The sequence below is a fragment of the Ochlerotatus camptorhynchus genome, unplaced genomic scaffold (assembly GCF_037179485.1).
Source record: "Ochlerotatus camptorhynchus isolate MF236.1 unplaced genomic scaffold, CSIRO-AGI_Acam_v1.1 ptg000211l, whole genome shotgun sequence".
In the NCBI taxonomy this organism is placed as follows: Eukaryota; Metazoa; Arthropoda; class Insecta; order Diptera; family Culicidae; genus Ochlerotatus; species Ochlerotatus camptorhynchus.
Window position 1 is genome coordinate 502383 of NW_027040701.1, and position 26763 is coordinate 529145.

Sequence of the window (26763 nt, forward strand, 5' to 3'; positions counted from 1 at the left end):
CACGGTTGTTTACTAGCTTTTCGCCAAACTGCCTGCCGCACTGCATTGGCAGAAAACCGTCGTCCAGTGAACTTTCCACAACCGTTTTCAAGGATAGTCCAAGGAAAATTGTAATTCGTTAAGGATAATTTTCAATTGAACCCATCATCAAGATGAAGCACAAGAAATCGGCGAAAAAGTCCAGCACCAATCTAACACACATCTATCTGAACGATAAAAACATTACCCAAATCGTAAGTAGCTATGTGGCACATGACGAATGTTTTTTTTTTCATGTTTGGAAAAAAATTGGTTTGCCGGGTCACGCAAATGCATTTCGTTTGCCTGCCTGCCTGCTGCTCTGCTGGTTTCAGGATCAAACCATTCGAAAATATGTGCATGTGTTGTTTACAGTGCATTTATTCGTAGAAAGCGCACGTGATGTGCGGCATATATTTTCCGAAGAATTAGCTCGAGGTTAACCGTTTACGAAATAGTTTTCGAACATGTCGATCAATTATTATTAAGTGCGCCGTTTTTTGTTTTGTTTTATTGATTTTCGACGTCATCATTTTTATGGGCACACGAATTTGTGCTGTGACACATTTCGGCGAATTTCGGAACCAACATGCAACGTACATACGGTTTTACGATTAACGGGTTTACTTTCCGCAGACAAATATCTACCCCACCAAACGGATCTTGGTCCTGTATTTGCACAACAATCAGATATCCCGAATCGAAAAGCTGGGAGGTTTTACGCACCTGACGCACCTCTATCTGCAGTGGAACAATATAAGGAAGATTGAGAATTTGGACGGTTTGAAAAACTTAAAACAGCTCTACCTGGGGTACAACAAAATTGCGAAGCTGGAAAATTTGGGCAACCTGAAGAAGCTGGAACAGATACACATCGAACGGCAGATGTTGGACGGAACGGCCCGGTTCGATTTCGACGAGGAGTGCATGAAGGCGCTGGCGGTGAGTATTTTTATCGGAGGTTTTAAGGAAAATCATGCAGTTGGTGCTCAACTCTGGATTCTTTTCCGGATTTTTTTTTAAAGAAATCTCCGTCTTGCATATGAAACGCTTGTTTTTGATGTCGTCATAAATAAATTCTTCCCTTCCGATTGAGAAAATACACTGATAACAGCCCTGCGACCAGCAGTTTACTTATAGATCTAAATATGAAATGTAGGTTCTAGAGTAAGCTCAAGAGAAAGAGGCGGTTATTCAGACCCCATTATCACCTTTAATTCAAATAATGATGCAACTCACACAAAACAAACTGCAGAAGTCTATTCATCATCCTCTATACTGCCGATACTCGCATAATTGTCCCATCTTTGCTTGATTTCCTATTCATGTGGGACAGTTATGCTTTTATGGGCAGTATAGTCAGTGTTCAAAAACGTTCCCCACCAGTTCCATCTCTTTCCGGCCGCTGATAGATCGCCCAACAAACAATTTGAGTTGATCAACAGCTGAATAAGCAATTTTTTAGCTGATGAAGCTTATTTTTGCCTGAATAAGCTCTTATTCAACATTCAATGTTTGTTGGGCGTTGCTTTTCACAGCACGATAGGCTACACTGATAAAATTTCAAAGATTGTTTTTATGTGTCCCACCCATGAATTTTTGCAATGTAATCAATAAATAATATCTATGTGTCGGGCACATACTTAATATGTGTACACATAAAAGCCATGTGTAGCCACACATACTATTCATTTGACTCATAAATTGCATGTGTGCTTCTGGATGGATTCTGTTTATGTGTGATCACATGAAAATCATATGGAATTTCACATAGAAATTCGTCAATAAAAATGTGTGAAATTTTATTAGTGTAGGTTTCTGGTATGCCTCTAAGGGCATAATAAAACCCTAAAACACAGGACTTTTATCATCCTATGAACTTAAAACACTAACATTTCACACACCCACCACTTCCCACGTCATCCTCAATCCGATTCATCCTTGCGATTTCAAACCAGAACATTCAAGGTGTCAGAAATACCGGGTTACCCCGTAACGTGGGTAGATCACCTTTTCGTGGTACGTTACGGGATGTAAGATCTACCACTGATTCCTAGTCCTGACTACTTCAAACTAGGGGAACAGGATTTTTCAGTAATCCAAGGAACACATCTTAGTCCTTGTTACTTTTTATGCCTTGTTGATAGTGACAAGACTCGGCTTTGTCCACCGAGGATGATCTTGAAACAAGGCAAAAAAATGAGTTAGTTTGTCTTCATCTATGTGATTCCTAATCTTCTCTTCGTTGTTCCCTAGTTTGAAGTGGTTAAGACTAGGGTTCTGATGCATGGTCATCATCGGTGTCATACCTTAATTTTGTTACTAAGAAATCCAATTTTGACTGACAAAGGGGCGCCCCTTTGGAGGGTGTTTCAACACTCCGAAGGGTATAAATAGCGGGACCTTTCAATTAGAGTCGGATCCTTGCGATAAATACAAGAGTGGCAACTGTAAAAAAATCGAATACTTCATCATTTGTCAATAGTGATGGAGTGATACGACATGCACTAAACTAAGGACACGGGATATACTACAATAGATAAATTTACTGGTCGCAGTAGTGTTAGGTCCCGAACAGAGGGGAAAAAAATATCGGGTTGCCGGGATGGACGTTTTACAAACAATCGCAGTTTGCTATATGACCGGCACAATCGGCACACCTGGGGCATACTTGTGGCACACTGACAAAAAAGATTACCCAAGATTGGTGTGCGGAGTGACCTACCCCTTCCCTTGTCTGAACCCCTATTGCTTTTATAAAACGAATCTACCCATTTCACAGAACCACCTCAAGGTGCTGAATATCAAAAAGCTAAAGCTTACTCACATGACCGCTCTGGAACCGCTCTGGAAGCTGGAAGTCCTGCTGGCATCGGAAAACAGCTTCAAGTCAACGGAGGACATCACCCCCGTCATCAGTGCCCTCTACTCCCTTCGCGTCCTGGACTTGCAGGGTTGTGTAGCCCAGAAGGACGTCCACTACCGGGAGAAGGTCACAGCCGCTGCCGGACATAGACTGTGTAAGTTGACTGCTGTTTACCTTTGATCGACCTTTAATGTTGCAACATTCGCCATCTTTTCCAGTACTGCTGGACGGTAAAATGATCTCTCAATCGACGCGTAACTTCATCAAAAACTTCCAGACCATCAAACAGGAGAAGAAACGGCGTGCCCTGGCCGCCAACGGCGGTGAAGAGAAAGCCAAAACGGCAGACAATTCCAAGTGCTCGCTGGACAGTAGCACCGGTAGCAGCGAAGGCACCTTCGTCGGTCACATCCGAGGCCATTTTCCACCGAATTCCCTCTTCCAGGTGACCCCACGGCGTCCGGTGTGTCCGAGGATTCCCAGAAAACCGGTTATCCGGTCACCGGTGCTGCTGAAGACGATGTCCGCTCATTTTGGAGATGAGATGTTCGGGCGGGCGGAAATCCGGGGATTGGATGCGGCGGTGAATAACAACAACAACAACAACAACAACACAAATGGGGTTATGCTGCAGGGGAAGGTTATGAAGGCGGAAGTGCCGGTGTTTAAGGAGAAAATTCGGATTCAGCGGAAGGTGCAATCGCTGCCGTCGATTGATTAAGTGGTTGTGATTGTGTGTTTTGTTTGCCATCGAGATTGGTAGTTGGTTTGACGATAATAAAGAAGAGGTTGAAAAGAAGGAGGAGTATTTGATGTTCGGATCAATCCACAAGCCCGGTGGGAATTATTATGGAAAAATGGCACATTTATTTTTATAACATAATATACACTGTGATTTTCTTTTATCTGATCTTTTGCAATTTTCCTCTCTCACGTTTCGGTTTTTTTTTCTGTCCTTCACCATTTCCAATCACTTTATACTAATTTTCATTGTTTGTTTACTTTCAATTTGTTGTAACACAGAAACTTGTTTTGTTTACGATAAATACCTCTGCTGATTTGCTTAATATTTTCGTTTTTTTTTTTAGTTTTATATAGAGTTGATTTCGTTCTTTTGGTTTCCTTCATTAATTCTTAAAAGAGTTTGAGTGAAATATTTGCATGATTTTTTGCTTATTCCTACAATGATACTGATCAAGTTCCGTTCGCTTTTCTTACTTCGTTACGTTAGATAGATTATTACTTTCCATTGCATTGTTTTTTTTTCGTTTTGTTTTACTTCATTTTTGTGTGTAATACTTGTTATGATTTTTTCTCAAAGTTTAATGGCCGTTTTTCGTTTCTTTTATTTTCTTTTGCTTTGTTTCAGTTAGGAATTTAAAATTTTTGATCAGCGCTGCTCTGATTTGTTGTTGGATGGGGGAAAGTTTAAAATGAAAACTAAACTCGAGAAAACTAATATAAAACAATACAGGAAATAAGCGTCCGATCGCATTTCTTCCGGATCAATGTTTGTGCCTCAGAATTTACGTTACTCAAATTAAAATTGTTTATGTGCACATTTTAACTCACTTTCGCCAGCGATATACAAAATCAAGGAGACGAAATATAGTTTTACCTTTGCAAGAAATATTTACTCTACTTTCTCACGTTCGCGAATATAAAACGTTATAAAATATATAGGTTTTTCCATAAAAATACTTCTTTTCCACTTGCATCGTGTTTAACCTGCCTTCTCTGTTGGCTTTCCTCGGCTGGTTGCATTTAAAATTAATTTAATAAAAATAAACGTTTGCAAAAAAAGTGTTTGAAACAAAAAAAGAAATCTTTCCGTTTTTCTTTGCAGTTCTCTTTTCTTCTTTATTTTTTCTCTCCTTTTATACAATCAATAATACACTTTCTACTCTAAACTCTTTTCGCTTTCTGCTGTGATTTATTGGCTTATTTAAAAATATTTACTTTTAGCACGTTCATGATTTGTTTTTCGGTTTTCTCTTCTCAGTGATTTTCTTGTAAAAAATAATAAAACTACCGTTTTTATAAAAAAAAAATACAACTAATAATAGCTTTTAAAATGGGGAAACTAAAATAAAATTAAAAATAACTAATGATAAAATTTTCTATACTTTTGCTGCGAATCTATTGTAGTTTGAAATAAAATAACTCTGCTGTCCGGTGTCATCTACTTAGAAACTAGTTTTAAAAAAATATTAAGTAAGCTTCCTTTTCTCTGAAATTGATCCGAGCCCCAATCCGAGTGAACACTGAGCAAAATTACCGCGAATCGATGCGGAGAAAATCCGTTCAAAAAATTTCTGGTTTGAAATCGTTTGGGTGTAACAATTTGTGTGATGCCTTTTAGTAACTAGCTACCATTTTTTTTTCTCTATCGAAAAAATGTTCCAGTTTTTCTCCACGGCGAGAGGGGGTAATGGCTCAGAAGTCCTCATTGAGTGCGCACCGTTTGCCAATTTCGATTTCGGCTTTCCGTTAAATAAATTGTCCAGGTTTGGTTGGATGTGCAGTTTTGCGCGACCTTCTTTTAATTTAATATATCACATAAAATCCTTTCTCTCTTGGTAGAAAATTGGGAAAACAAAAGAAACGGGTTCTAACAACACTGTAAAATGAAAAGAATCGGATTTGTGCGCTACCCTGTGTTTGCTTGCCTTGCTCGCGTTCGTTAAATCCGGTTGAAACAAGAGCGAGCTAGAGAGAAAGATACTTCCTAACCTTTTCTACTTTCCGTGTTGTCAAGTAGTAGTAGTAGTAGTAATAGTCGTCGTATGGTCGTAGCAGTAGTAGTAGTAGCAGAAAATAAACTTAAGCTAATGATATAAAACTTACAGCGAAAATCCTAGTAGAGCACTAAATATGTTTTATTTTCCTCCTAGTAAAACAGTAGAACGAAAGAACAGATTGTTTTGTGTTGATTTGTGTTGTTGTGTACGTACAGAAGAAAACACAGAGGCGGTCCAGCGCTTGCTGGGTTATAGGGGATTAAAAAAAAGAAGTCCAACGAGAAATTAAGTAACGAATCTAAGTAGCCAAGTTTCTATTGATTTCCGCATTTGAAATCTTTGTTTGTTTTCGCACATGAGACAGATGGGGAGAGAGCGATAAAATTAAGTAAACAAACAAAAGGGATGTTTGAGCTGAGGAGTTGTTGTGCTCGCTACTTTTGATTGTTTGTTACATGATTTATTCGACGTTTTGTTTGCATTTTTATCTGGGAGATAACGATGCGCCCTAATAAACAAATACCATAAACGAACGGTAGCCCAAATGTTTGAACTATTCCTCAAATGGTTTGGACGATGCCCCGAACACGTCGTTAAACACTTTTTCATGGCTATTTTTATTAGGGCAAACAAGACGTCCATTCAGACGGAGCACAATACTGTTTGTTTACAGATCGATTTTGAAGTAACTTTGACAACTGCTTAGTGGGGTGGCGCGTCGTTTTTTAACATCAATAACAAAAACAAATTATAAATATAGGGAACACTGATTTCGTTCCGAGAATTTCGATGTTCAGGGGGGAAATTTTCGCAAGGAAATCAACAAAGCTCCGGATTGGAGAAATTTTGAGTAGGGTTGTCTCACCTTGACAAACGAAAAGGTTATGTCAAAGTGATTCGAAGCCTACCTGTTTTGGAGTTCAAGTGGAGAAAAAGCACAGGATGATCCTTTTTTTAATTATTGACTTTTTTGATTAATATTAGTACAGATCAGCGTGCACAAAACGAGTTCCAAACAACAACGTCAGTTATTTTGTTTTGCTGGAGACATCTTCAATGAACGCACACGGCTTTTGTTAGTCTAAAGTCTCACGCACATTCCATCCGTTAGTGACACGGAGCGGCAAAGATACAGCCAAATCTATTGTCAACTGTCAAATTTGCCGCACAGCATGCAATGTACGTGGGCCAATAGCCCCCCCTCTGCACACCAGATTGGACAATATTGTTAATACTGACAATATCCAGTATCGCTTTAAAAACATTTGAAAAGCAATGGGGTTTCACACTGCATTTTTCGGCACCGAAGCAAGTCCGGATGCTTTGTGGGTGGACCTTTACTCATTCAAATCAAGCTTAGGTGAGCGCCAAATAAACGTGAAATTACTTGAATAGGATTTCTATATGAAGCTTCTAAACCAAGATGCTAATTGAAGCTTTTTAAGGAAGCTTCCAAAATAAGCCTCTTAAAAAGGCATATATAATAAGCTTCCAAAGGAAACTTGCCTGTCACTACACTCCTCTTGTAAAAAAACACAATCAGAACAGTAAACCCGAGTAGCTTATCTTTTGACAGATACGCGTATTTCGTCTACTACTTGCAGACTTCATCAGTGCCAAGTACTCAACACCACTTTGCACTGATGAAGTCTTCAAGTAGTAGACGAAATACGCGTATCTGTCAAAAGATAAGCAATTATAACGGAATTTAAAGGAAATAAACCAACACACTCAAAGCTCTTCATAAAGGGATTCCGTTAAGAGGTTCGACAAATTTAAAATACTGAGTAGCTAATGGCCCTTATTACCGATGTCACTTCGCGGTGAAATGACAACTTATCACTAACGGTGAAGTGATTCCCATTTGATTTACACGGCAATCATGACAATTGGTCACTTCATTTCGTTTTCACCGTAAAGTGACACTCGTAATAAGGGCTAGTAATTGAGCGTTTTCAAAGGTTTAGATAGTATTTCATCGTTTTAAAGATACGATTACCTATTTCCCATCTTGCGTGAGTCACGTCACTCGATTCACAGAATAACCCCTTTGTCTTATTTGTTCGTTATGATTATACCCAAGTAGCCAACAAGCCCGCTAATTCGCTTTTTTGCAATATAAGGCTGATCAAAAGCATAGAAGCCCTACGCCAACCGTATATCATCGATATATTATCAAAAGGCAAATTGGTTGTTTAAGGGTATTGAGGTGAATGCATAATTGTAATCTGCATTAAAAATGTAACTAAAATCCAATGTTGGTGCACTGGAACTATTTTAGTGCGATTACATTAGAAGAAAAAAACACCATCTTAGCGCCCCTCGGTGACTGAGACTCTGTATGGGAGCGAGCTGTCAACTAACGGTATGTTTTTCGAAATTAAACAGCCCAATTAGCTTATGGTTACTTGGGTAGATCCATGCACACAACCGCTAACTCTTTGCTGTCTGTATTCCTTCTCCATATACGGGAAGATATCCCATTAAGAAAGCTGGCAACTTTGCCAGAATCCAGTAAACAGAGGGGCTTATTACGCATGTCACTTCACGGTGAAAAGTTGTCACTTGTCGTCACGGTGAAGTGATTACCATTTGATTTGTACGACAATCACGGCTCTTATTCTGCATATCACTTCCACTCTGAGACCAGAAGTTCCCGAAGAAACGAGCTCAACTTTTTGGCTCAGCTCTGGTACTCTCTTCGATCCCAAGGTAATCGATGCACCCCTCGAAATATAGGAAAATCCACGAACCCCTCATTTTATCTGTCAAACTTTCATAGCGAATCAATACAAACATAGTGTAGTACTAGAATGGGGTACGTTATTCGTTTGCTTGGGACCAATAGGCTAGTCAAGTAGTGAGCCAATTTAAAATCGTTAGTTTTCACCGGTTGACCATACGCCGCATCATTCACTGCCTCGTGAGAGTCTGAATGATTGGGAAGTAAACAAGTCACGGACAGCAGAGCACTCAGTCAGCAACTTTATTTTTCCGTGATGGTACGCAATCCTAGTTTGTAATGACTGAGCGTACATTTTCTATGGGAAAATGCCTCAATTGAGTGAAGGTAAGCGGTGTGAGTTACCTGTTTGTGAGTGACCGAATGTTTTTGTTGGCTCTTTCATTGCCTCATTCTTTGCCGTTTGGTACAAACGATCTGGATAGCCAAGAATCCCTCCAGTCGGACGACGCCTCTAACGTCGGGAATTTTCTTGGACTCCTGAAACTTCTCGCCGCCTTCGACCCTGTCATGCAAGCGCACCTCAAAAATGCCAAAAATCGTCCCGGATCGACTTCTTACCTCTCGGCAGCCACACAGAACGAGTTTATCCATTTGATGGCGTCTACTGTTCGCGAAAATATGCTCGAAACGATCCGTCAAGCGAAATATTTTGGTATCATGTTTGATTCGACCCCTGATCAAGCACACCGTGAGCAAGTTTCAGAAGTAGTTAGATATGTGGACGTGGATTTTACAAAGAAAACGGTACGTGTTGCAGAATCTTTTCTAGGATTCATCCAGATCAACCTGAAAGACGCTGAGAGCTTAGTTGGGACCATTTTGAGCCAGTTGGAGAAAGACGGTATGGACCTCCAGGATTGCCGGTCGCAGTGCTACGACAACGCTGCTGTGATGGCGGGACACAAAAGTGGTGTTCAACAAAGGATCATCGAGAAGAATCACCTGGCAGTTTTCGTGAACTGCGACAATCACTCACTCAACTTGGTTGGTGTCAACGCAGCCAAACAGGACGTTATGATGATGACTTTTTTTGGGACCATTCAAGCTCTCTACGTATTCTTTTCCTCCTCGACTCAGCGCTGGGAAAAACTCAAGATTGCTGTTCCTAAAGTTGTGAAATCGGAGTCAACAACCAGATGGAGCGCAAGGGTGGAAGCGGTGAAGCCCATCAACAACCACCTCGACGAGATACTCCAAGTCCTTCAAGCCATGATGGATGGTGCCACGGAGACCACAGACACACGGAGCGAAGCGATGTTGACTCCTGAATTTTTGACCCTACTTGGATTTTGGACCAACGTGCTTCTCCCGATCGACCGAGTCCAGAAAAGGTTGCAAGGTCCGGCGATGAACTTCCCCGATGCCGCGTTAGACCTGGAAAGCCTACGAGATCATTTCTACAACGAGAGGGAAAGACTAGTGAGTAAAGCTCTGGAGGTTGGGCTTAATCTCTGTCAAGAGTGGGAGGTTGAGACGGAAAGGCGACCAAGACGAAAGAAGACAATGGTTGGCGAAACATCTAAAGATGCTGGATTGAAAACAACGCAGGAAATCGAACGAGCTATGAAGGAGACGATCGACCCCTTGCACACCGAGATTCACGACAGATTCACTCGTTTGCACGACACTGATGCGAAGTTTGGCTTTCTTCTCGACGTCGAGGGATTATGTACCGGTATCAGCAGGGACATCTTGAAGACAAAGTGCGAGAACTTCGGCCAGACTTACAACCGTGATGTTGATGGTGAGCAGCTGTACGAGGAGATTTTGGACTTCAGAATGATGATCAGTACGAGGACGAACGTCAAACTAACACGACCTGAAGATGTTCTGCTGTTCATCGTGCAATACGGAGATGAGAGCGTGTTCCCGAATCTTCGAATCGCCATTCAGATCTTATTAACGATTGCTGTTTCGATTTCGAGCTACGAAAGATCATTCAGCAAATTAAAATTGATTTTAAACTAACTTCGAGCCTCCATGGGACAGGATCGGTTGAGCGACCTTGCTTTGCTGAGTGTTGAACGGGAAGAGGTCGAGAAGATTGATTTTAACTCCATTATCGATGCTTTTGCCGCAGCGAAGGCGAGGAAGATTCATTTCGCCATTTCGCCTTGTTACGCCACTGGGATAGAGCAATGCATTGAATAGTACAGTGCTTTCAAACTCAGCCAAAGCAGTCAATAATTTTACGCTCTGCGAACGCTTTAACAAGTGTGATGAACAAATACCCATAGGGAATTTGATCTAATTTCCGTCCTACTAAGCACAACTCGCGCTTTACCGCGCCCAGTCTGAACGAATTTAAACACAAAATTGAATATTTGTCAAAGATGACTTCTAAATTTATTCACCTTTCCATTGGATTTGATAAAGAGTCACAAATTAATGGAATATTGTTTAAAATCTAATACTGCTTCTTGATTCTAAATTCGTCCTACGAGTTTCAATTCCGTCCATACGCATTGAAACGGCATTACTTGATAGAGCTGGAATTAGGGCGTATTAGCTTTTGTAAACAATTACTTCTTTCAATGATTTCTAGAAAGTCAAGTCTCGCCAACGCAAATTAACATTACCATCGGGTAGGGGAAGAGTTCCCCTATCGGATGGTCATGTTGTTTTGCGTGAGCGTGCCTTGGATATCATCGAGAGAAGTCATTGTTTACAAAAGCTGTTACGCCCTAATTCCAGCTCTATCTAGATTAGATTTTTTTTTCGTCCTACGGATAAACGTAGAAAAAGGGGAGAACAATGAGCGTGAATATTCATACAATGCGCTCTAACAGAATTTATGTTGTAGCTAATGAACTAACGCATCGGAACAAACCTACTATTGATTTGTACATGGTGAAATCATTGATATTATTGATCTTTTCTGATCGATAGAACGGAAATGGGCGATTACGACGAAGTAGCGCTCTACCCTACCTCTTCTTCTGAGGTTGGAATCTATGGAAAATTAACGCTATTCCTCCTGTCTCGTGGAAGTCGTATGAGGAAATGTTAGAGTTGCTACCATGTTGCTACTGTTGGTATGGATGAGCCTGACATAAGGGTAAAATACCAAAAAAATAAAACCAAAAAAATGTTCCCACAATACCAATCCAATACCTAATTATGATAATGCAATACCAAAACAATACCACACAGATATTATGTTGGTATTCAAATATAAATTTTAGTTATTTACACAGTATTTTGCATGTAATTTTTTGGAAGTATTCTTTGGTATTTTACCTCTGGCCAATACCAAATTTTGGTATCAGATCAGAATGATGTATTGGTTATTTTCTCCTGCTCGGATCAGGCTCATAAATACTATATGCAAGTTGCCAGTTATGCTATTATCATACCTGAATTTGGTATTCATAAGCTATTTTCTCCTGCTTGGGTATTGAAAAAACATGGCTAAAATAGGAGCATCACACCTATCCTACACATCACACGATTAAAAGATAGGACGCAATGTGAATATGGGTTGTGCACGAATAGCAACAATCAATACGGAACTAACGATTTTAAGTTGACCCATTACTAGACTAGCCCATTGGTACAAGTACCCAAGTACATCGGAAAGCGTAGTCGATTCTCGTACTGGAATCTGTTAAAGTTTGTGTTTGTTTTGATTCGCTGTAATAACTTGAGAGGTGCTTCAATTGGCGTTGACGGCGACTCTGTAGCTCTTTACTCCTATGGTAAAATCCATAAGCAAACGTCAGACTGTGCGTGAAATATGGCGGACTTCATACTATCCTCTCACTCCACCGAAAAATCCCATAAAGCTGGGTTTAGACAGGGCAAGTCAATTGATCAAGTCAGCTGAATTCAACTGACTTGAACGCTAATTGAACGTGTAAACCATGCCATTCAACTGACTTGATCAACTCACGTGAATTGAAAAAAGTTGAACCAGGCTCAACTTTTCAAGCCAATTGAATTCAACTGAGTTGATCATTTGACTTGCCCAGTCTAAACCCAGCTTTAGAGTTACCTCTATGCGCATAGTACTGGTTTTCAGTTTGTTTTTGTTTGCTTTAATTTCAACACACCGCACACAGCTGACAGAACGGATGAAAAGCAGTTAGTGAAAAAATTGCCCGTACAGGGAAATGTCAGGGATGCCAGATACTTTTGCAAAATGTCTGTAAGCAAGCTTATGAAATGTCTGTATTTGCCTTTATCAGGAATTTTGAATAGTGAGAGTTATCTCGGAGCTAGAGCTAGGTTGCAAACGCTCATTTCGCATAACAACAGATCTTTCGTAATAATTACCTTACATTCATATTCAAAGATAGAGAAACGAAAAATTGACACCTACGCAGGACCAATTGCAGTCATTTTCAGGGTTGTTACGAGACATTTGTAATAAAATCAGCCCCAAATCCACATCAAATTTAATTCAAATGTAGTAGTATTAAAATAGACTTTGTAATTCAAAAATTTCAACGGCGTTTGAATGTTCTGTGAACCTCCTCGAGCCTATCTTGATCTTTTTCAGAACTTTTCGAACTTTCACGGAGGGTCCTACTCTTCCATGGGATTATTCAAATTGTTGTTTGATGTGTTATTATTTATGTTTTGGAAGAATTTTTGAGGTTCATTGAATTTTCTTTTGGTTCTCTAGACATATTCAAAGTACTGATTTTCCTTCCGTAATTTTCTTAGATCTTTATATCAACTTCCTTTACATGTTCAAGATTTCCAATTTCTTTTTTAGTTTTCGTAATTTTAAGAATCGCAAGCAAACTAACCTATGGTTGATTTAAACTTCTCTAAAATTACTTTAAGCTTCCCTGAAGATGTTTGAACAGCTTCGAAGATTCGTTCTGAGCTCCCTATACTTTTCTGAATCTCTCCCAAACTGATCTGAAGAATTTCTTTGAAGTCCATTGATCGTATTGCCGTTGCAGCTGAAATCTGGAAAAACCCACAAGCGACAAAAGATTTTACTCTCTTTCTATACGTTATACGTAGTGTTGAACGTAGTGCACAATGATGTGCTATAATGCGCACTACTTGCGACACTATGTATAACGTACATAATGACAGTGAAATCGGTTTTTGCTTGTGAGTTTTCCAGTCTTTCTGAGATTTTCTAAACTGCAATGAAGTTCCTTGTGCTTCTATAAATTTAACTGCCTTTCTCTGAATACAACAGATTTTCTTTGGAATTCAAGAAATTTATCAAAAATGAAACTTCTATGAAGCCTTCAGAACTAGTTATTGTTAATTTATGATAATCAGGAATATAATGAAAAGAACCTAAGTGGCACACATCTGTCACACAACGTTGCAGAAACTTGATTGTGAGCAAAGTTAGAGGCAGTTACCTCAACCGGTTTATGACAAGTGCACTACTAGGGAAGAAGCAGCTAAGCTTGAAGAACTCCTGAGAGGTCTGACGAGTGGAACGACTTGATCGTAAGAAGCATGATTTTGAGGATTTCATGCTAAACCGATGGATTGGATGCATAATAGACTGATGCAAAATTTTAAATTTTTGCTCCACGGTGCTTAAACGATTCAAAATCGGGTCCAGATTGGCATCCCAAAATTTGAACTCATTTGGTAAGCAACTGACTTGGCACAAGCCATTTGAAGTTTATACGGAAATGACTATGAGAAAACAGAAGTCGAAACTTTAATGCCAAATCGATGTGAAGCCGTTTGAACACTGTGGAACTTATGTAGATGCATAGGTCCAAAAATGACCGTCAAGATGGCTGATTGAAACACTTAATCACTTAAATTTTTCTATTACTCAAATATCCGACACTATTGATCACTTCGAGTATGAAATTTGCATCTCCATATTTGTTGCTCTGCAGCTAACACGAGGAAGCAATTTTGTCAGTGTATATTTCGGGTAGCTGATATTTTTTGCGCTCTAGACGATGTGAAATGATAATGAAAAAAAAGCTTCGAGACAGTCACCCCTATCCTCTGTTCCGTGTAAAGCAGATTTCCCACACAAACATTTTTTTTTGTATGGGAAATCCGTTTCGAAAGGATTAGAGGATAGGGGTGAGTATTACCTTAGATCTCGATGGTGGCAACACGTAGTTTCTGTCATTTTTCCATTCCACAGGGTTTATTATATGCAAATCTTTAAGTTCGTTTCCTGCATCTCCTTTCTTCGACGTTTCAAAGGTTTGAACAATTATGACACCTGGAGTTGAAACAGACAACGTTGTGTATTTTTAAATTTAAGACCCTAGCCTCGTGTGGCCAAAATGTATTGATTTGCTAGCGTTAGATTTTTCGAGCATCATTTTGGATTGGGATTTAGATAGAACTTCCCATCTCGGTTAAAACACTAAAAACGCTCAAAAAGACCGAAACTGACATAATTACTCAAAGTGATTCCTGAGGTCTTTTTCTGATCATATTTCGCAAATTCACGACTCTAATGTCAAGATTTCCGTGGTTCATAAATCTAAAAAAAAATTAGATATTGCAAACAACAAGCAGTAGGTTCATCTAGGTAGGTGTATTCACATAAACCTTAAAATTTTGACTTGTGAAATTGCAAAGTGTAATGCGAAAAAGGACCCAAGTTACCTTAAAACGCCAAAAATAGCTTGAAAACTCTAAATGGTGCTAAAAAGACCTGATCTTCTACCTCTGATTTTACAGAAGAATCTCTTTTAGCCTGTGAATTATTTGTTGAGTTAAATTTAAATCGTGATTAAAAGTGACATTTCGAAAGTTAATTTCCATGTAGGAAAATCCCTGATCGATCGGTTTTCGAGCAGAACTCAGCCACGGTTGTCAAAATTTAACTTCTTGCCTGTCAGAAATAACCACGCTCGGATAGCTGAGTTAATCGATAACTTTCCATCTGTCAAATTTTATCCGAAAGTTGAAAAAACGCCTTAGACTGTGTCCATTTGGTAAATTTTCACTTAAATTTGACAGATGAAAATTTTTCAAATAAACCTTCTAGAATAGCCAGCTTATTTCTGACGGACCAGTAATCAAAACTGACCGACACGTTCTCGAAAATTGGCCGATTAACAACAGAGAGATTTTCGAAAATTTTAATTTATTTTCGTAGTTTCAAATCTAAGAGAAAATTCACCAAATGGAATACAACCATAACAATGCAGTAACGCTATAAACAAAAAGCTCAAGTTCGAATGTGATTGAAACATTTCACGATAGTCAAAATGTCAAACGACCCCGATGACCCTTCGCTGAAATATGTCAAGCAGCTTCAAACCTTCACCTCCAAAGTCAATTCAACTGGTATGAGGATTCATCCGAACGTAAACCGTAAGCACTTAAATTACGAACGACGCGCCAATTCGTGCAGTTGCCCAAGTTGCCCTGTTTCAAAAGTAGTGGTCTAACAAAACAAAAATACAGTCTGATCGATGTGATGTTGCAATTCCTTTTCAATAAATAAGTTTCCTACCTTCAGTTGCTAAACTAGCAGGACTTTTGTTTGTTTGTTTGTTTGATTTTTCTCCGCTCTGCTTACTAGTTGTTTCGCATTTTTTTTTTCGCCTCAAAAATTCATACATTACATTTACAGAGAATACTAAAAGATAGTAATTTGTTTCACTTTCTTTTCCTTAACTTGTGTCACAAACCTTTTTTTTCCGTTTCCTACTTTGTGTTTATGACACACTCGCTCATACACACGCACGCACACTATCATTCACAACCACATCCACCAGTCCGTCAAGCACTCGCACGATTCACCTACTGATGTTGTTGCTGCTGCTGCTACTACTGAAGTCGCGGCGGCGGCGGCGGCGGCTGCTGCTGCTGCTGCTTCTGTTGTTGTTGTTTTTGTTGTATATGTACATGTATGTTGCTTGCAGTGTTATCTTCGAATTAAGTTATTAAAGTTATTATGCTATTGTGGTGGCCCGGGATTGTGGGGAAGATTTGGCGGCGGGCCCTGCACTCACACGCACACGCACAAGGTTTGTTTTGACAAAGATTTAAAACGGTAGATTCATGGTCAGTTAACAAGTTTCATTCGTTTATGTTGTAGTAATAGTAGTGGTGTTGGTTGAATTTCATGCACACAAACACATTGTTGTTGATTGTTGGTTGGGGAAGGGCCGAACCAATAGCCAGTTGTTGTTGTTTTGTGGTATTCACAGAGGGCACGCATTACACGGAAAGTAGATTCGTTTTTTGATGGTTGGAAGAAATTAGAGAAGAAAAAGATTGTATTTTAGCACGTGCTATCCTAAAATATGTTCTATCATACACTCTCGTTCTGTATCTGATTATTTGTTTTCATTTAAGCCAAATTACACGGGTACGGGTTTGAATTTTGAAGTATCTTTATTATAATTGATGTCACGACACGGGAGGCTCACGTGCGCGTTCACTTTTGCTCACTCTCGTTCTTGCTTGAGGTTACTTACGGGTAGTGAGGGGTACGGCGTTTGGTGCAATATGTGAGGGGGCAGTTTGGGGCCATCCTCGGCTTTTTCCTCCTCTCGCCGCTTCAGACAGGCGGCTTTTGGGTTTAGGTTGCGTTCTACGGAAAAACCAGTGATTAGTTTGGACAAATTTCCAAGGTGAGAAGAAGGTTAAGAAATCCTTACCTCGCACTTGCTGCTCGAGCGTCATGATCACCTCGACGGCCATATTCAATATGCCGAGCTTGGTTTGGGGCTTGTCTGATTTGAGGTGTGACATGCACATGCGTCCCAGTTCCTTCAGAGCTTCGTTGATGTCCCGGATGCGTATTCTGTAATGTAGAAATCCAATAAGCATTTGCATGCACCAAAACCAAGTTCCCAAATCGGCTACCTTTCCCGGGCATTGTTGGCCTGTCTCCGTTCCTTCTCCTTTCGATCCTTAGTCACCGGATCGATGTCATCGTCATCGTCGTCATCGTCAGCACTGGAACAACTGCGTGAATTTTTACTATAGTAGCATCATAGAAGTTGAAACATTCACGCACAAATCGAATTGAAACAGAGGATACAACGTAACGCCAACCAACCCAACAGAAGATTGATGAAAATATAAGAAAAGTAGACAAGAACGAAAGAAAACCGTTACTATTTGATACTTATAAAACCCCGAAAGACTATAACTAAGCAAAATTACAAATGATTCTAATAGATTATTGATAAAATAAAAAAAGAACAACATCACTCACTATTTACGCTGCCTCTTGGCACCCTTGGTGGAACCTGGTACGGAACTGCTAGGTTTGGTGTCTGAATCTGGAGGCTCTTTGCGTTTCTCTGCAATAAAACGATAATCAACTGTCAGTTATCCAATTTCCCAAATCAACCAAAATCACAAACTTACTGATATTGGCGGAACCCGGTGTGCTTGGTAATCTTTCGGTTTTCACTGGTATGAGCCCGGCAGCGACGGCCGTCGGTAAATCACTGGTCGAGTCTTGGCCGTGCAGCTGCTGCTGCTGCTGCTGTTGTTGTTGGGACGACGGACCGCCCGGTGGAATGATCGATGCCCCGGCGGCACCGTACTGCGAACCGGCATCGATCGAAGAGAGCGAAACACCGACCTGCGGTTCGCAGTGATTCCGCAGGATGTTGATCGCGTCGTCCAGACGCTCCTCCATGCGGGTGCCCTGGAAAAAGGGAAGCGAAGCGAAAGGCATTGTGAAAGTCGTATCCCGGAGGATTTTGATGCTTGCTGAACGTGGAAACGTGGAAGCAGTTAACCTATATAAGTTAAGTGCAAACAATGTTGTTAGTGGAGAGAGCTAGTTTAAGAATATTTTTCGAGGTGCATCAGCCAAAGACAAAAAAAACGGCGCGGGAACGATCTAAAAATATGATATTTTATGGAAAGCAACCGCTGCCACAAACTTTTTAAAGAAGAGACAATCAATGTTAAGAAGGTTTTTCAATAAACACCATTAAAACTTTAAGTTTAACATTTGCTTAATTTTACTAAGTAACGGCATTTCTAATCAAAAGAGCAGTTCCTGGTAAAATAGCGAAAAAAATGATTTTTTTTATGTGTTTGATAAAATTTGCCCATTTTAGATTTTGTAAATTTTCAAAATGGCGCCTCTCATTTTTTTAAATTGAGGCACATACACGGCATTTCTAATCAAAATAACGTCAATGATTCACATTTTTGCAAAAATTCAGCAATTTTGGATCTTTTGGTTGGCATTTTTCAGGAGCTTATTTTGGGATATAAAGATTTTGAATTTGTTTTGACGTAAGACTACGTCTGTAATTTCTATATGGGGGTACACTTTTTGAAAATCGAAAATGGAAAATGTAACAAAATTATGAAAGATTTTGAACGTTAATAACTCAGCTGCCCCTGGACCAATTTCAATAACTTGATCACCAATCGATCAGAAATATTCGCACGCATCTGTTAAAATTAAGACTTTATATTTTTTCAACATGTCACTATTGGCAATTGAAAGAATGTGCAACTGTTGCTATGATAATTAAAATTATCACCGGTTGCCTGCAAAAAGCGATTTCTAAGTTAAATTCCAACCGGTCTCACCAAACGGTGTTAATTCAATCACCGCCTGGTGAGTAAACAAACTCCTGCTGCAGTTAACAAGTAAAATTATATAAGACCACGTAGTTCTACGTCACCATTGCGCACAAACCCATAGGGCTGTCCATTGTAGTTTTTAGTTTTTGGGCGCAAACATTTTTGTTTTCCTAAATACGGCTTTGGGACCATTGTGCAGTGGATGGTCTTCCGCAAAATCAGAATCATCCGTAAAAGAGGTGCATCCATTAAACTGATCCTAGAACTCCGTATTTTTTCGAAAACTCTTATAGACGTCTTTTAATTAAGAATCAGAAGTTACGCGATCGTCTCATCAGAATGAACTCGGAGTTGTGACTGGAAAATCGACCCCAGGGTCCATTGGCTGGTCCTCCGGAATATCCGGCAGATCCGTTAAAGAGGATAGTTCAAGAAAACTAATCTCAGCACTTTGTTTTTTTTTGTAACTATGAACGGTTTCGAAAAAAAAAACATGGAGCTCTAGGATCCGTTTCATGAGTTGACCACTTTTAACAGATGTTTCGGATCTTTTAGTGGACCAACCCGTGGTCCCCAGTATAAATTGTCTGGTCATTCCTCCGATTTTATTTTGATAAGTCGTCTATGAGTGGTTTCTAAAAACCGTGGAGCTCTACGATCAGTTTCATGAATTGACCGCTTTTACGGAGTTTCCAAATCTTCCGGTGACTTATCCCGTAGTCTCCAGAGTCCATATTCCGAACTCATCTCCAAATTCATTCTGATAAGATGTCTATGAGTGGTTTCGAAAAAGCCAAGTAGCTTTAGTATCAGTTTAATGAATTGACCACTTTTATGGATGTTCGGATCTTTAAGTGAACCATCCCGTGATCACCAGTATCAATTTTTTGGTTAAAACTCCGAATTAATTGTGATAAGACGTCTATGAGTGGTTTCGAAAAAACTGCGAAGCTCTAGGATCAGTTTTATGAATTGACCTTTTTTACGGATGTTCCAGATCTTTTAGTGAAGCAACATGTGGTCCCCAGTTTAAATTTTTTGGTCAAAACTTCAATTTTATGGTGATAAAAAAACCGTGAAGCTCTAAGATCAGTTTTACGAATTGACCACTTTTACTGATGTTCCGGATTATCCGGTGAACCATCCCGTAGCCTCCAGAGTCCATATTCTGAACACAACTCCGAATTAATTCTGATAAGATGTCAATGAGTGGTTTCTAAAAAAACACGTAGCTCTAGGATCAGTTTCATGAATTGACCACTTTTACGGATGTTCCGGATCTTCCACAGGACCAGACTCGTGTCCTCTCGAAAACTGACTCTTCTCAAAAGGTGACCAACTATATTCTTGACAACTTCTCCAAAGAAATCAGGAAGTTATCTCTTCAAATTGCCGTACAATCAGTGTTTGGTCCCAATTAGCTCAAATTCTATATAGTACGTGCATTCGTAAATGCCGGACCAACCGCACTTTAGGAATCCAGTGGCATCAGCACTATAGGAATCCGGCAAGAACGAATCCGCACTATAGGAATCTTGACTGTATAATGTCTGCCATAGTCTATCACCAACGTTTTCAAACATCGGTACTTCTTCCACTTTAATCTCATCTTCGTCGTCTGAAACCTCCATAGGCTGACAAGGACGATTCTGTGGCAGACAAAGCCCTATTCTTCCTCTTCATAATAACGTGTTGCAGGAGGCTTCCATATGAAATTTTAAAGATTTAACATGATAAATATGTCAATAATTGCAAGAAATTCAACTTTTATAAAAACCTGTAAGGCCCCTTGGCGAGCGAGGGGTCTATTAATTTGAGCTAAGGAAACTAAGAATCTCATTCTTGCGTCAGTTTCGACCAATCAAGCGGATAATTTAAATATTTAAAGACCATGTGTCAATGGCGGCCTGGTTTCAATGAGAATTACTCAGAGGATACCAATCAAATTCTTAGAAGGAAATTCCAAATCAAAGGAAATTTCAAGTTTCTGGTTTTTGGAGAATTTTCCGGTTAGTTAGAATTCAAAGATAATTCAGAGCAAACGCCCAAGTGAATACTGAAATTCATATCATGGGAATTGTCAATACAATTTTATTTAAAACCTCGAAAAGGTTTGGTTCAGTTTCGGTTTTAAAACATATTTTATTCCAAAGCCCAGCATCTTCCGTATTTTATTTTAAAACTCATCTTTCGTTTCGTTTTTTCTAAAAGTATTGGAAAACGATATCGCAAATCTAACAATATCAGATTGTCCTCCTTTCTTAAAATAAAAACTTTTTTTTATAATCCTTAAACACTAACGGGCAGATCAAATGAACCATTTATAGTGAAACTTCTGATCTCAAATTGCGGAAGAAGGTACTGAGGTCAATAAAAACTAACCCTGGTAGTTTGTTCTGATCGTTCTGATCGTGATGTCGCCTAACAAATCTGTCACATTCAATATAGTTATCAACTTGTTTCGGCTCTGGCGAATGCAGTTGGTACGATAAAATCCAGAGATCATTCTTATCAAGTCACAATTGTTTCAATGGCAAAGTATAAACCAATTAGGTAGATCGATACCCATTCCGTTCATTGTTGTCCCTAATCAGAAGTCATAACCGAACACTTATATAAAAATATAAAAATGGACATCAACACGCAAAACAAGGACATCAAAAATAATTAGAAAAAAATAAATCCCAATCAACCAGAAGAAAGATCCAGAACCAGCACACGACCACTTACCGTTCCATTCTCCGAGTGCTCCCTGAGCAGCGACACAATCGCATCGTCCAGCGGTTGAATCTCGGGCGAATTAGCCTAATCGTTGATTTCGATGACGTTGTTGTTGAGGCGAAGTCGCCGTAGCGATACGAAAAAAAAAAGAGAAACACAAAAATAGAAAACATGCATCAACAGAAAGGTTTCAATAAATAGGACTGAACTGAAAACGTGAAAGCCTGAAAGCGAGAACGTAAATATGGGTGGCCAAGAAGTGCAACTTTGTATCAATTGGGTGAGTTCTGGCCTGTATTGCATTACAGCAGCATACAACCAAGAACAAAACGGCGGGAGGCTTTCGCGTAACAAAGGTTGGATGAATTAACAGAAAACAGGGAAGGTGCGTCCCGTGAGCATAAGTTAAGAAGAACGTGCAGAATGCAAAAATGAAACATGAGAACCTACTAAACGATCCAGCAGCGATCGGTGGGGGTGTGTGCTTTGGGACTAAAACTAAAAGGTATCGGCTTTCCACGTAGTTATCACAAACAGAACGCCAATGAAGAAAACATCGTACAATGAATTTCAATGCCACAGAAAATGATAGACAAAACAAGCAGGGTTTACGACTTTTTCAGCGAATTTGAATGGGTTGAATGCATGACTTGAACAGTAATGAATCGAATAGAAACAAATAACAGAAAACGAAACTAATGGCAAATGATCAGTATTGAATAAATTCGGTCAAGATCTTCAAGTCTCGCGTGATAATAGATAATCAAATGTAAGGGAAGTGCATAAGTGTAGGAAAAGTATGCAAGCAAAATCAGTCAATCCACACAAACCGCAAACATGATAGATGAAATGACCCACCCCCAGGTAATTAAGACGAAAGTTTTGTGGCCAATAATGGGGTAGCGAAAAGACAAGCATTCTCTGAGCACGCGCTAGCAACACAAGAGACGGAAGAGAGCATTTTTGCAATTACCATGTGCTGCAGGCCTCGGTGCACCAGTTCGGGAGCGTAGGAACCGTTGGGTAAGCCATTGAGAGCTGCGGCCGCTGCCACGGCAGCCGCGGATCCTGCCGCTCCAGCCGGTCCAGTGCCATTGTTGATCACAGGGTTGATTTGTTGCCAGGGGCTACCTGCGGCGGCCGCTGCAGCTGCTGCTGCCGCTGCCGCCGCCGCAGCTGCAGCGGACGACGCCGTGGCCGAGGAACCTACACCACCGCTGGACGATCCGGCCGTCGCACTGGAGCCGTGTATACTCGCGGCCACGGACGATTGCTGCTGGGCGACGGCTGCTGCGGCTGCGGCGGCCGCTGCCTGCTGCTGTGATGTTAGTGGAGGAGGTGAGTTCACTGGTGTCGTTGGGTTTGAACCGTAACTGCTAATGCTCGGATCAGTGGGATACATCTACAGACCGAGAGAAGCGGTAAGGGAAGGAAAACGAGATTAGTAATTCTGCTGAGTTAAGAACATTGCTCGCGCGTCCTACTAACCGTTTTCAGTGCATTTCCGACGAGCGTATCGTTTTGTACAATTGGACTATGTTGTGCATGTTGATTGTGGTGACCTGCGATTGCGTTGTAGATTGCGGGTGAGTTCTGTCCCTGGGGACCGATCGGCGGTATCTGGGCGGTGTTTCCCCGGAACGTGCTCATCGGTGGAAGTGCTTGTGTTTGATTCTACAAATAAAAAGAAAACGGGAAGCAGGTGAATTGTTAGTTGCGAAACCTTCCATCGCGTGACACTTACTTGGTTTAGATGTCCGTCCATGTGCGGAACGCCGACCGGCGACATTGCGTACTGGTCATGGCTATGCTGGGGTCCACCGAGGTGCGCCCCGTGACCTACGTTGTGATACGCAGAACCGGCCGTGTGAGGCGCGTACGCACCGCTGGACGATGAGGGATACCAGGAACCACCCGGAGCGTCATAGTACGCATCCGGTTGGTATAGACCGCCACCCGGCTTGGGTGACGTGTACCTCTGCCCTCCGGACACCGGGCTTTCGTGAGTATATTCCTCTGGTGTGTACTGAACCGGGAGAAAAAAAAAGGAGACACAAAATTACAATTAGTTGCGAGAACATTGAGGGTGGTCAGAGATCATCAGCTGACGACAGCGCAGGTATCAAATCACGGACTCACTGATCCGATAGCTGCGTTACGTTACACTTTACCGTCTGGCTGGATCGACCTCCAAGGGGAACGAAATCCGATACACTCTTTATGTTCTGATTATTATTAGAACTCGGCCCAATCACCGCCATCTTCCACTCGTTCCCAAATGGTAAATGAACCCGCTGCTGCTGACGAACAGGAAGATCTTACGATCGTTTGGAAAGTTTTTGCTCGTCTGCCTATTTCTTAAATTTTAGTCGTCTGTAGCAGCAACGCACCACTGTCTGCGCTGCTACTTCGTCCTCCTAATGACGGTTAGAGCGTATAGTGAGGGAGCAAGAGTACGTGTACCTTTTTTGGCCGGAGGTCCTTCAACCCTTTTTTCGGTTTTGTTTTCCTCTCCCTTTTTCGAGCATGGGTTTCAGTTTAAGTGCTACATATCATGGATGCGTTGGATGCAACGCACTGCACGTTCATGCAGCAGGACTTTTCCGAAGACATGATAAGTTATATGATTATGTTGGAATTATCTGCTGATCGACGAAAAGAATTAAAAAAAATAGAATATAGGGAAAATGGCTCTAATGTTTGGGCCCATTGTTAAAAATCTGCTATTTATCAATTTTATCTAGATGAACGCGTCATTGGGACGGTACTAATGGATATTTTTGGTCGCTATTGAAAATTTAGTCGATTGCTGAATTTATGTATGGGCCCAAATTAGGGGCATTCAGGCCGACATTACATCCATTTCCCCTACTTTTAAGAACTGAATCTCTGGAATTGCGTTAAAGCTACTAAGAAATATAGTTCAATTAAAGACGTGACAATTTCCACACTATGAAACTACAATTTGTTTTTTTAGAGGTAACATAATAAAAAATTGATTAAACTACTTTAATTAAAGTATTTTGGAACAACGAACTTCTTCAATAAAGTCACATCAATTTGTAGCTCAAGACGACTGAACTGGTGGATCCAAAATGTTTCAAGAAATTGTCCAAAAGAGTCCTAGATTTGTGATTGGATTTGTCCTAAAATACTTCTGTAAGGCATCTGGAGCTTACCTACCTAGATTCCGTCGATCTTGTTTTCCGTGCTGAGCACCAATGCTCCCCTGGACCTTACCACCTATCGACCCATCAACTCATGAACCGGGGACCAACGGCTTTACTTCCTTTCCAAAGGTGATCAGAGATGTTATGCCTCAGAACATCCTGGCGGCGCCGAGTGGGATTGAACCCAGGCCTGCTGGGGTGAGAAGTAATCACGCTTACCACTACACCAACCGCTAATTGACCAACAGATGATTCATAAGACCCATAAGGCCTGTATATTCTCTAGCGTGGTCTCTAGAGTGGACCAATAAGCAGGACTTTGCATTTGCGATGCTCTGAAATGAGCATCACTCCCATAACGCCATTCTAGGGCTAGCAACGCCAAACTAAAATGAAAAAGAAGCATGCTAAGAACGAAAGGCTGGCTGTGGATTTTCTCGTATTGCTTTGATCACTTCCTTTCAATGGAAGTAATGTCGATTTTCGAGTTGAAACGAAGTCTCAACTTGTTTTTCAATTAATCATGATGCTACCATGCTTTTGCGTTAATTTTCCTGCAGATGTCACTGCTGTTTTTAATGGTGACATCTATCGGAAATTACGCATTCACTTAGTTCCGTTAATTGTTTACAGAGGCAGTGCGGTCAAAACATGTATAGTAGCTCTATACTGCCTATAATCGCACATCAGTCCCACATGGATATTCAACAATTTTAAGATAATAATGCAATCCATTATCAATTGGCATCTACTTTCATATCACGTGATAAAACTACGGACATTGATCATGAAAAATGTGAAAACATCATCAAGTCACTTTGACTATATGTTTAGTATTACTTCTGCGTGAAGTCAACGATTTACATAGTTGAAGATGCTAATTTCAAATAACAGACTAAAGTGGTAATTGTTATACGATAGGTTATCTCCTCATCTATCGTATAAAAATTACCACTTTAGTCTGTTATTTGAAATTAGCATCTTCAACTATCATCAAGTCAGTTTGTCCTATTAAGCAAAGTAATCGCATATCAGTCTCATCTTGAAATTCAATCGTTCTGAAGTCAAGTTACAGTTCTGTTTTTTGAATCGCCATATTTTTCGCTTATATAACAAATCATGCAAGCTTCATTGCAACTGATTTTAACTTGAAAAAATATCAAGTAAATTACTATGATTTTGCAAATATTTATATGGGAATTGCACTTCGTAACTTCAACTGCCATTTTTTCAATGCCTACTTTTTCCATATGGGACTGATATGGGATTATAGGCATTATATATGTAGCTAGATTAACATTCGGAATCCCTCCTTTTTTACATATTCGACGACAAAAATGCTTGCCAAGCTCCGCCCCTTGCCGGAAAATCTAATTACATAAATAAGGGTTCCAACATTTTTCATGGCTAGGTACTATATTTTGTAGTCTGTGAAAGTGAAATCACATATCGTGTGACATGACATGTTGAGAGATTGAGCTCTTGACAGAATTTTTTTGCACTTGGATTTAATTTTGTTGGCTCTCTTGGAACTGCTAGTAAAGCGGGTATAAAATGTATGGGAAATCTCTGTGAAAAATGGCCTGACGATGTGATTAATTCCTTTCACCGTCACTAAGTTCCTCTCACTTCACATGTTCATGGAAGACAAATTAAATTGACACATGTTCACATGTGCGAAATGTTTTAAATATATATTTCACATACGTCATGAAAGGTCGGCTGATGTGCCTCATGAAATACGAACTGATCAAAGCCGAGCGCTCTTTCACTCGAAAGAAACACGAATGAAACAATGGGAGAAAGAGAAAGAAACGATTATTGAAAATTTGTTTGTAAACGCCGATTGATGTGCTAGACTGATACGAAGCTGCTCGATTTCAACAGGTCTCCTCGTCTCATCGTTTTTCTCGATTGAAACTGATATTGTGACGCCCTTAGGCATCAGATTTTTTTTTATATATATTTCGTTTATTTGGAAGGCTCAATCGCGTTAGCTTTACAGAGCCAATAATTAGCAAAGAA

At 40.2% G+C, this 26763-nt stretch overlaps 3 protein-coding genes across 5 annotated transcripts in view; 2 read left to right on the forward strand and 1 right to left on the reverse strand.

Moving 5' to 3' along the window:
• The first annotated feature begins 3 nt into the window (after positions 1-3).
• Positions 4-3645, forward strand: LOC135703218 (protein phosphatase 1 regulatory subunit 42-like). Its single transcript, XM_065224340.1, has 4 exons — positions 4-233; positions 655-960; positions 2801-3038; positions 3103-3645. Exons 1-4 carry the CDS (start codon positions 153-155, stop codon positions 3603-3605), a joined length of 1128 nt encoding a protein of 375 aa, XP_065080412.1. The 5' UTR covers positions 4-152; the 3' UTR covers positions 3606-3645.
• A 5233-nt stretch (positions 3646-8878) lies between these two features.
• LOC135703213 (52 kDa repressor of the inhibitor of the protein kinase-like) lies at positions 8879-10339 on the forward strand. Its single transcript, XM_065224336.1, has one exon. It carries the CDS (start codon positions 8879-8881, stop codon positions 10337-10339), a length of 1461 nt encoding a protein of 486 aa, XP_065080408.1.
• A 5393-nt stretch (positions 10340-15732) lies between these two features.
• Positions 15733-26763, reverse strand: part of da (daughterless) — a 118341-nt gene continuing 107310 nt past the window's right edge. The window contains exons 3-12 of one of the 3 annotated variants that reach the window (XM_065224456.1): positions 23313-23594; positions 23057-23242; positions 22542-22970; positions 21578-21652; positions 17663-17948; positions 17508-17595; positions 17153-17254; positions 16945-17090; positions 16762-16877; positions 15733-16283 (exon numbers count right to left, since the gene is read on the reverse strand). In XM_065224456.1, coding sequence (XP_065080528.1) covers positions 16239-16283; positions 16762-16877; positions 16945-17090; positions 17153-17254; positions 17508-17595; positions 17663-17948; positions 21578-21652; positions 22542-22970; positions 23057-23242; positions 23313-23594 — 1755 coding nt within the window. In that variant the 3' untranslated portion in view covers positions 15733-16238. Of the gene's footprint in view, positions 16284-16761; positions 16878-16944; positions 17091-17152; positions 17270-17507; positions 17596-17662; positions 17949-21577; positions 21653-22541; positions 22971-23056; positions 23243-23312; positions 23595-26763 lie in introns of all 3 variants that reach the window. The other 2 variants (XM_065224455.1, XM_065224457.1) reach the window with 2 other exon arrangements.

Excerpts from the sequence above, each read along its gene's own strand:
- LOC135703213 (XM_065224336.1), top strand. The coding sequence starts at position 8,879 with ATGCAAGCGCACCTCAAAAATGCCAAAAATCGTCCCGGATCGACTTCT.
- LOC135703218 (XM_065224340.1), top strand. The coding sequence starts at position 153 with ATGAAGCACAAGAAATCGGCGAAAAAGTCCAGCACCAATCTAACACAC. Across the intron at positions 234-654 it reads ATAAAAACATTACCCAAATC|ACAAATATCTACCCCACCAA; the intron begins GTAAGTAGCTAT and ends TACTTTCCGCAG. Across the intron at positions 961-2,800 it reads AGTGCATGAAGGCGCTGGCG|AACCACCTCAAGGTGCTGAA; the intron begins GTGAGTATTTTT and ends CCCATTTCACAG.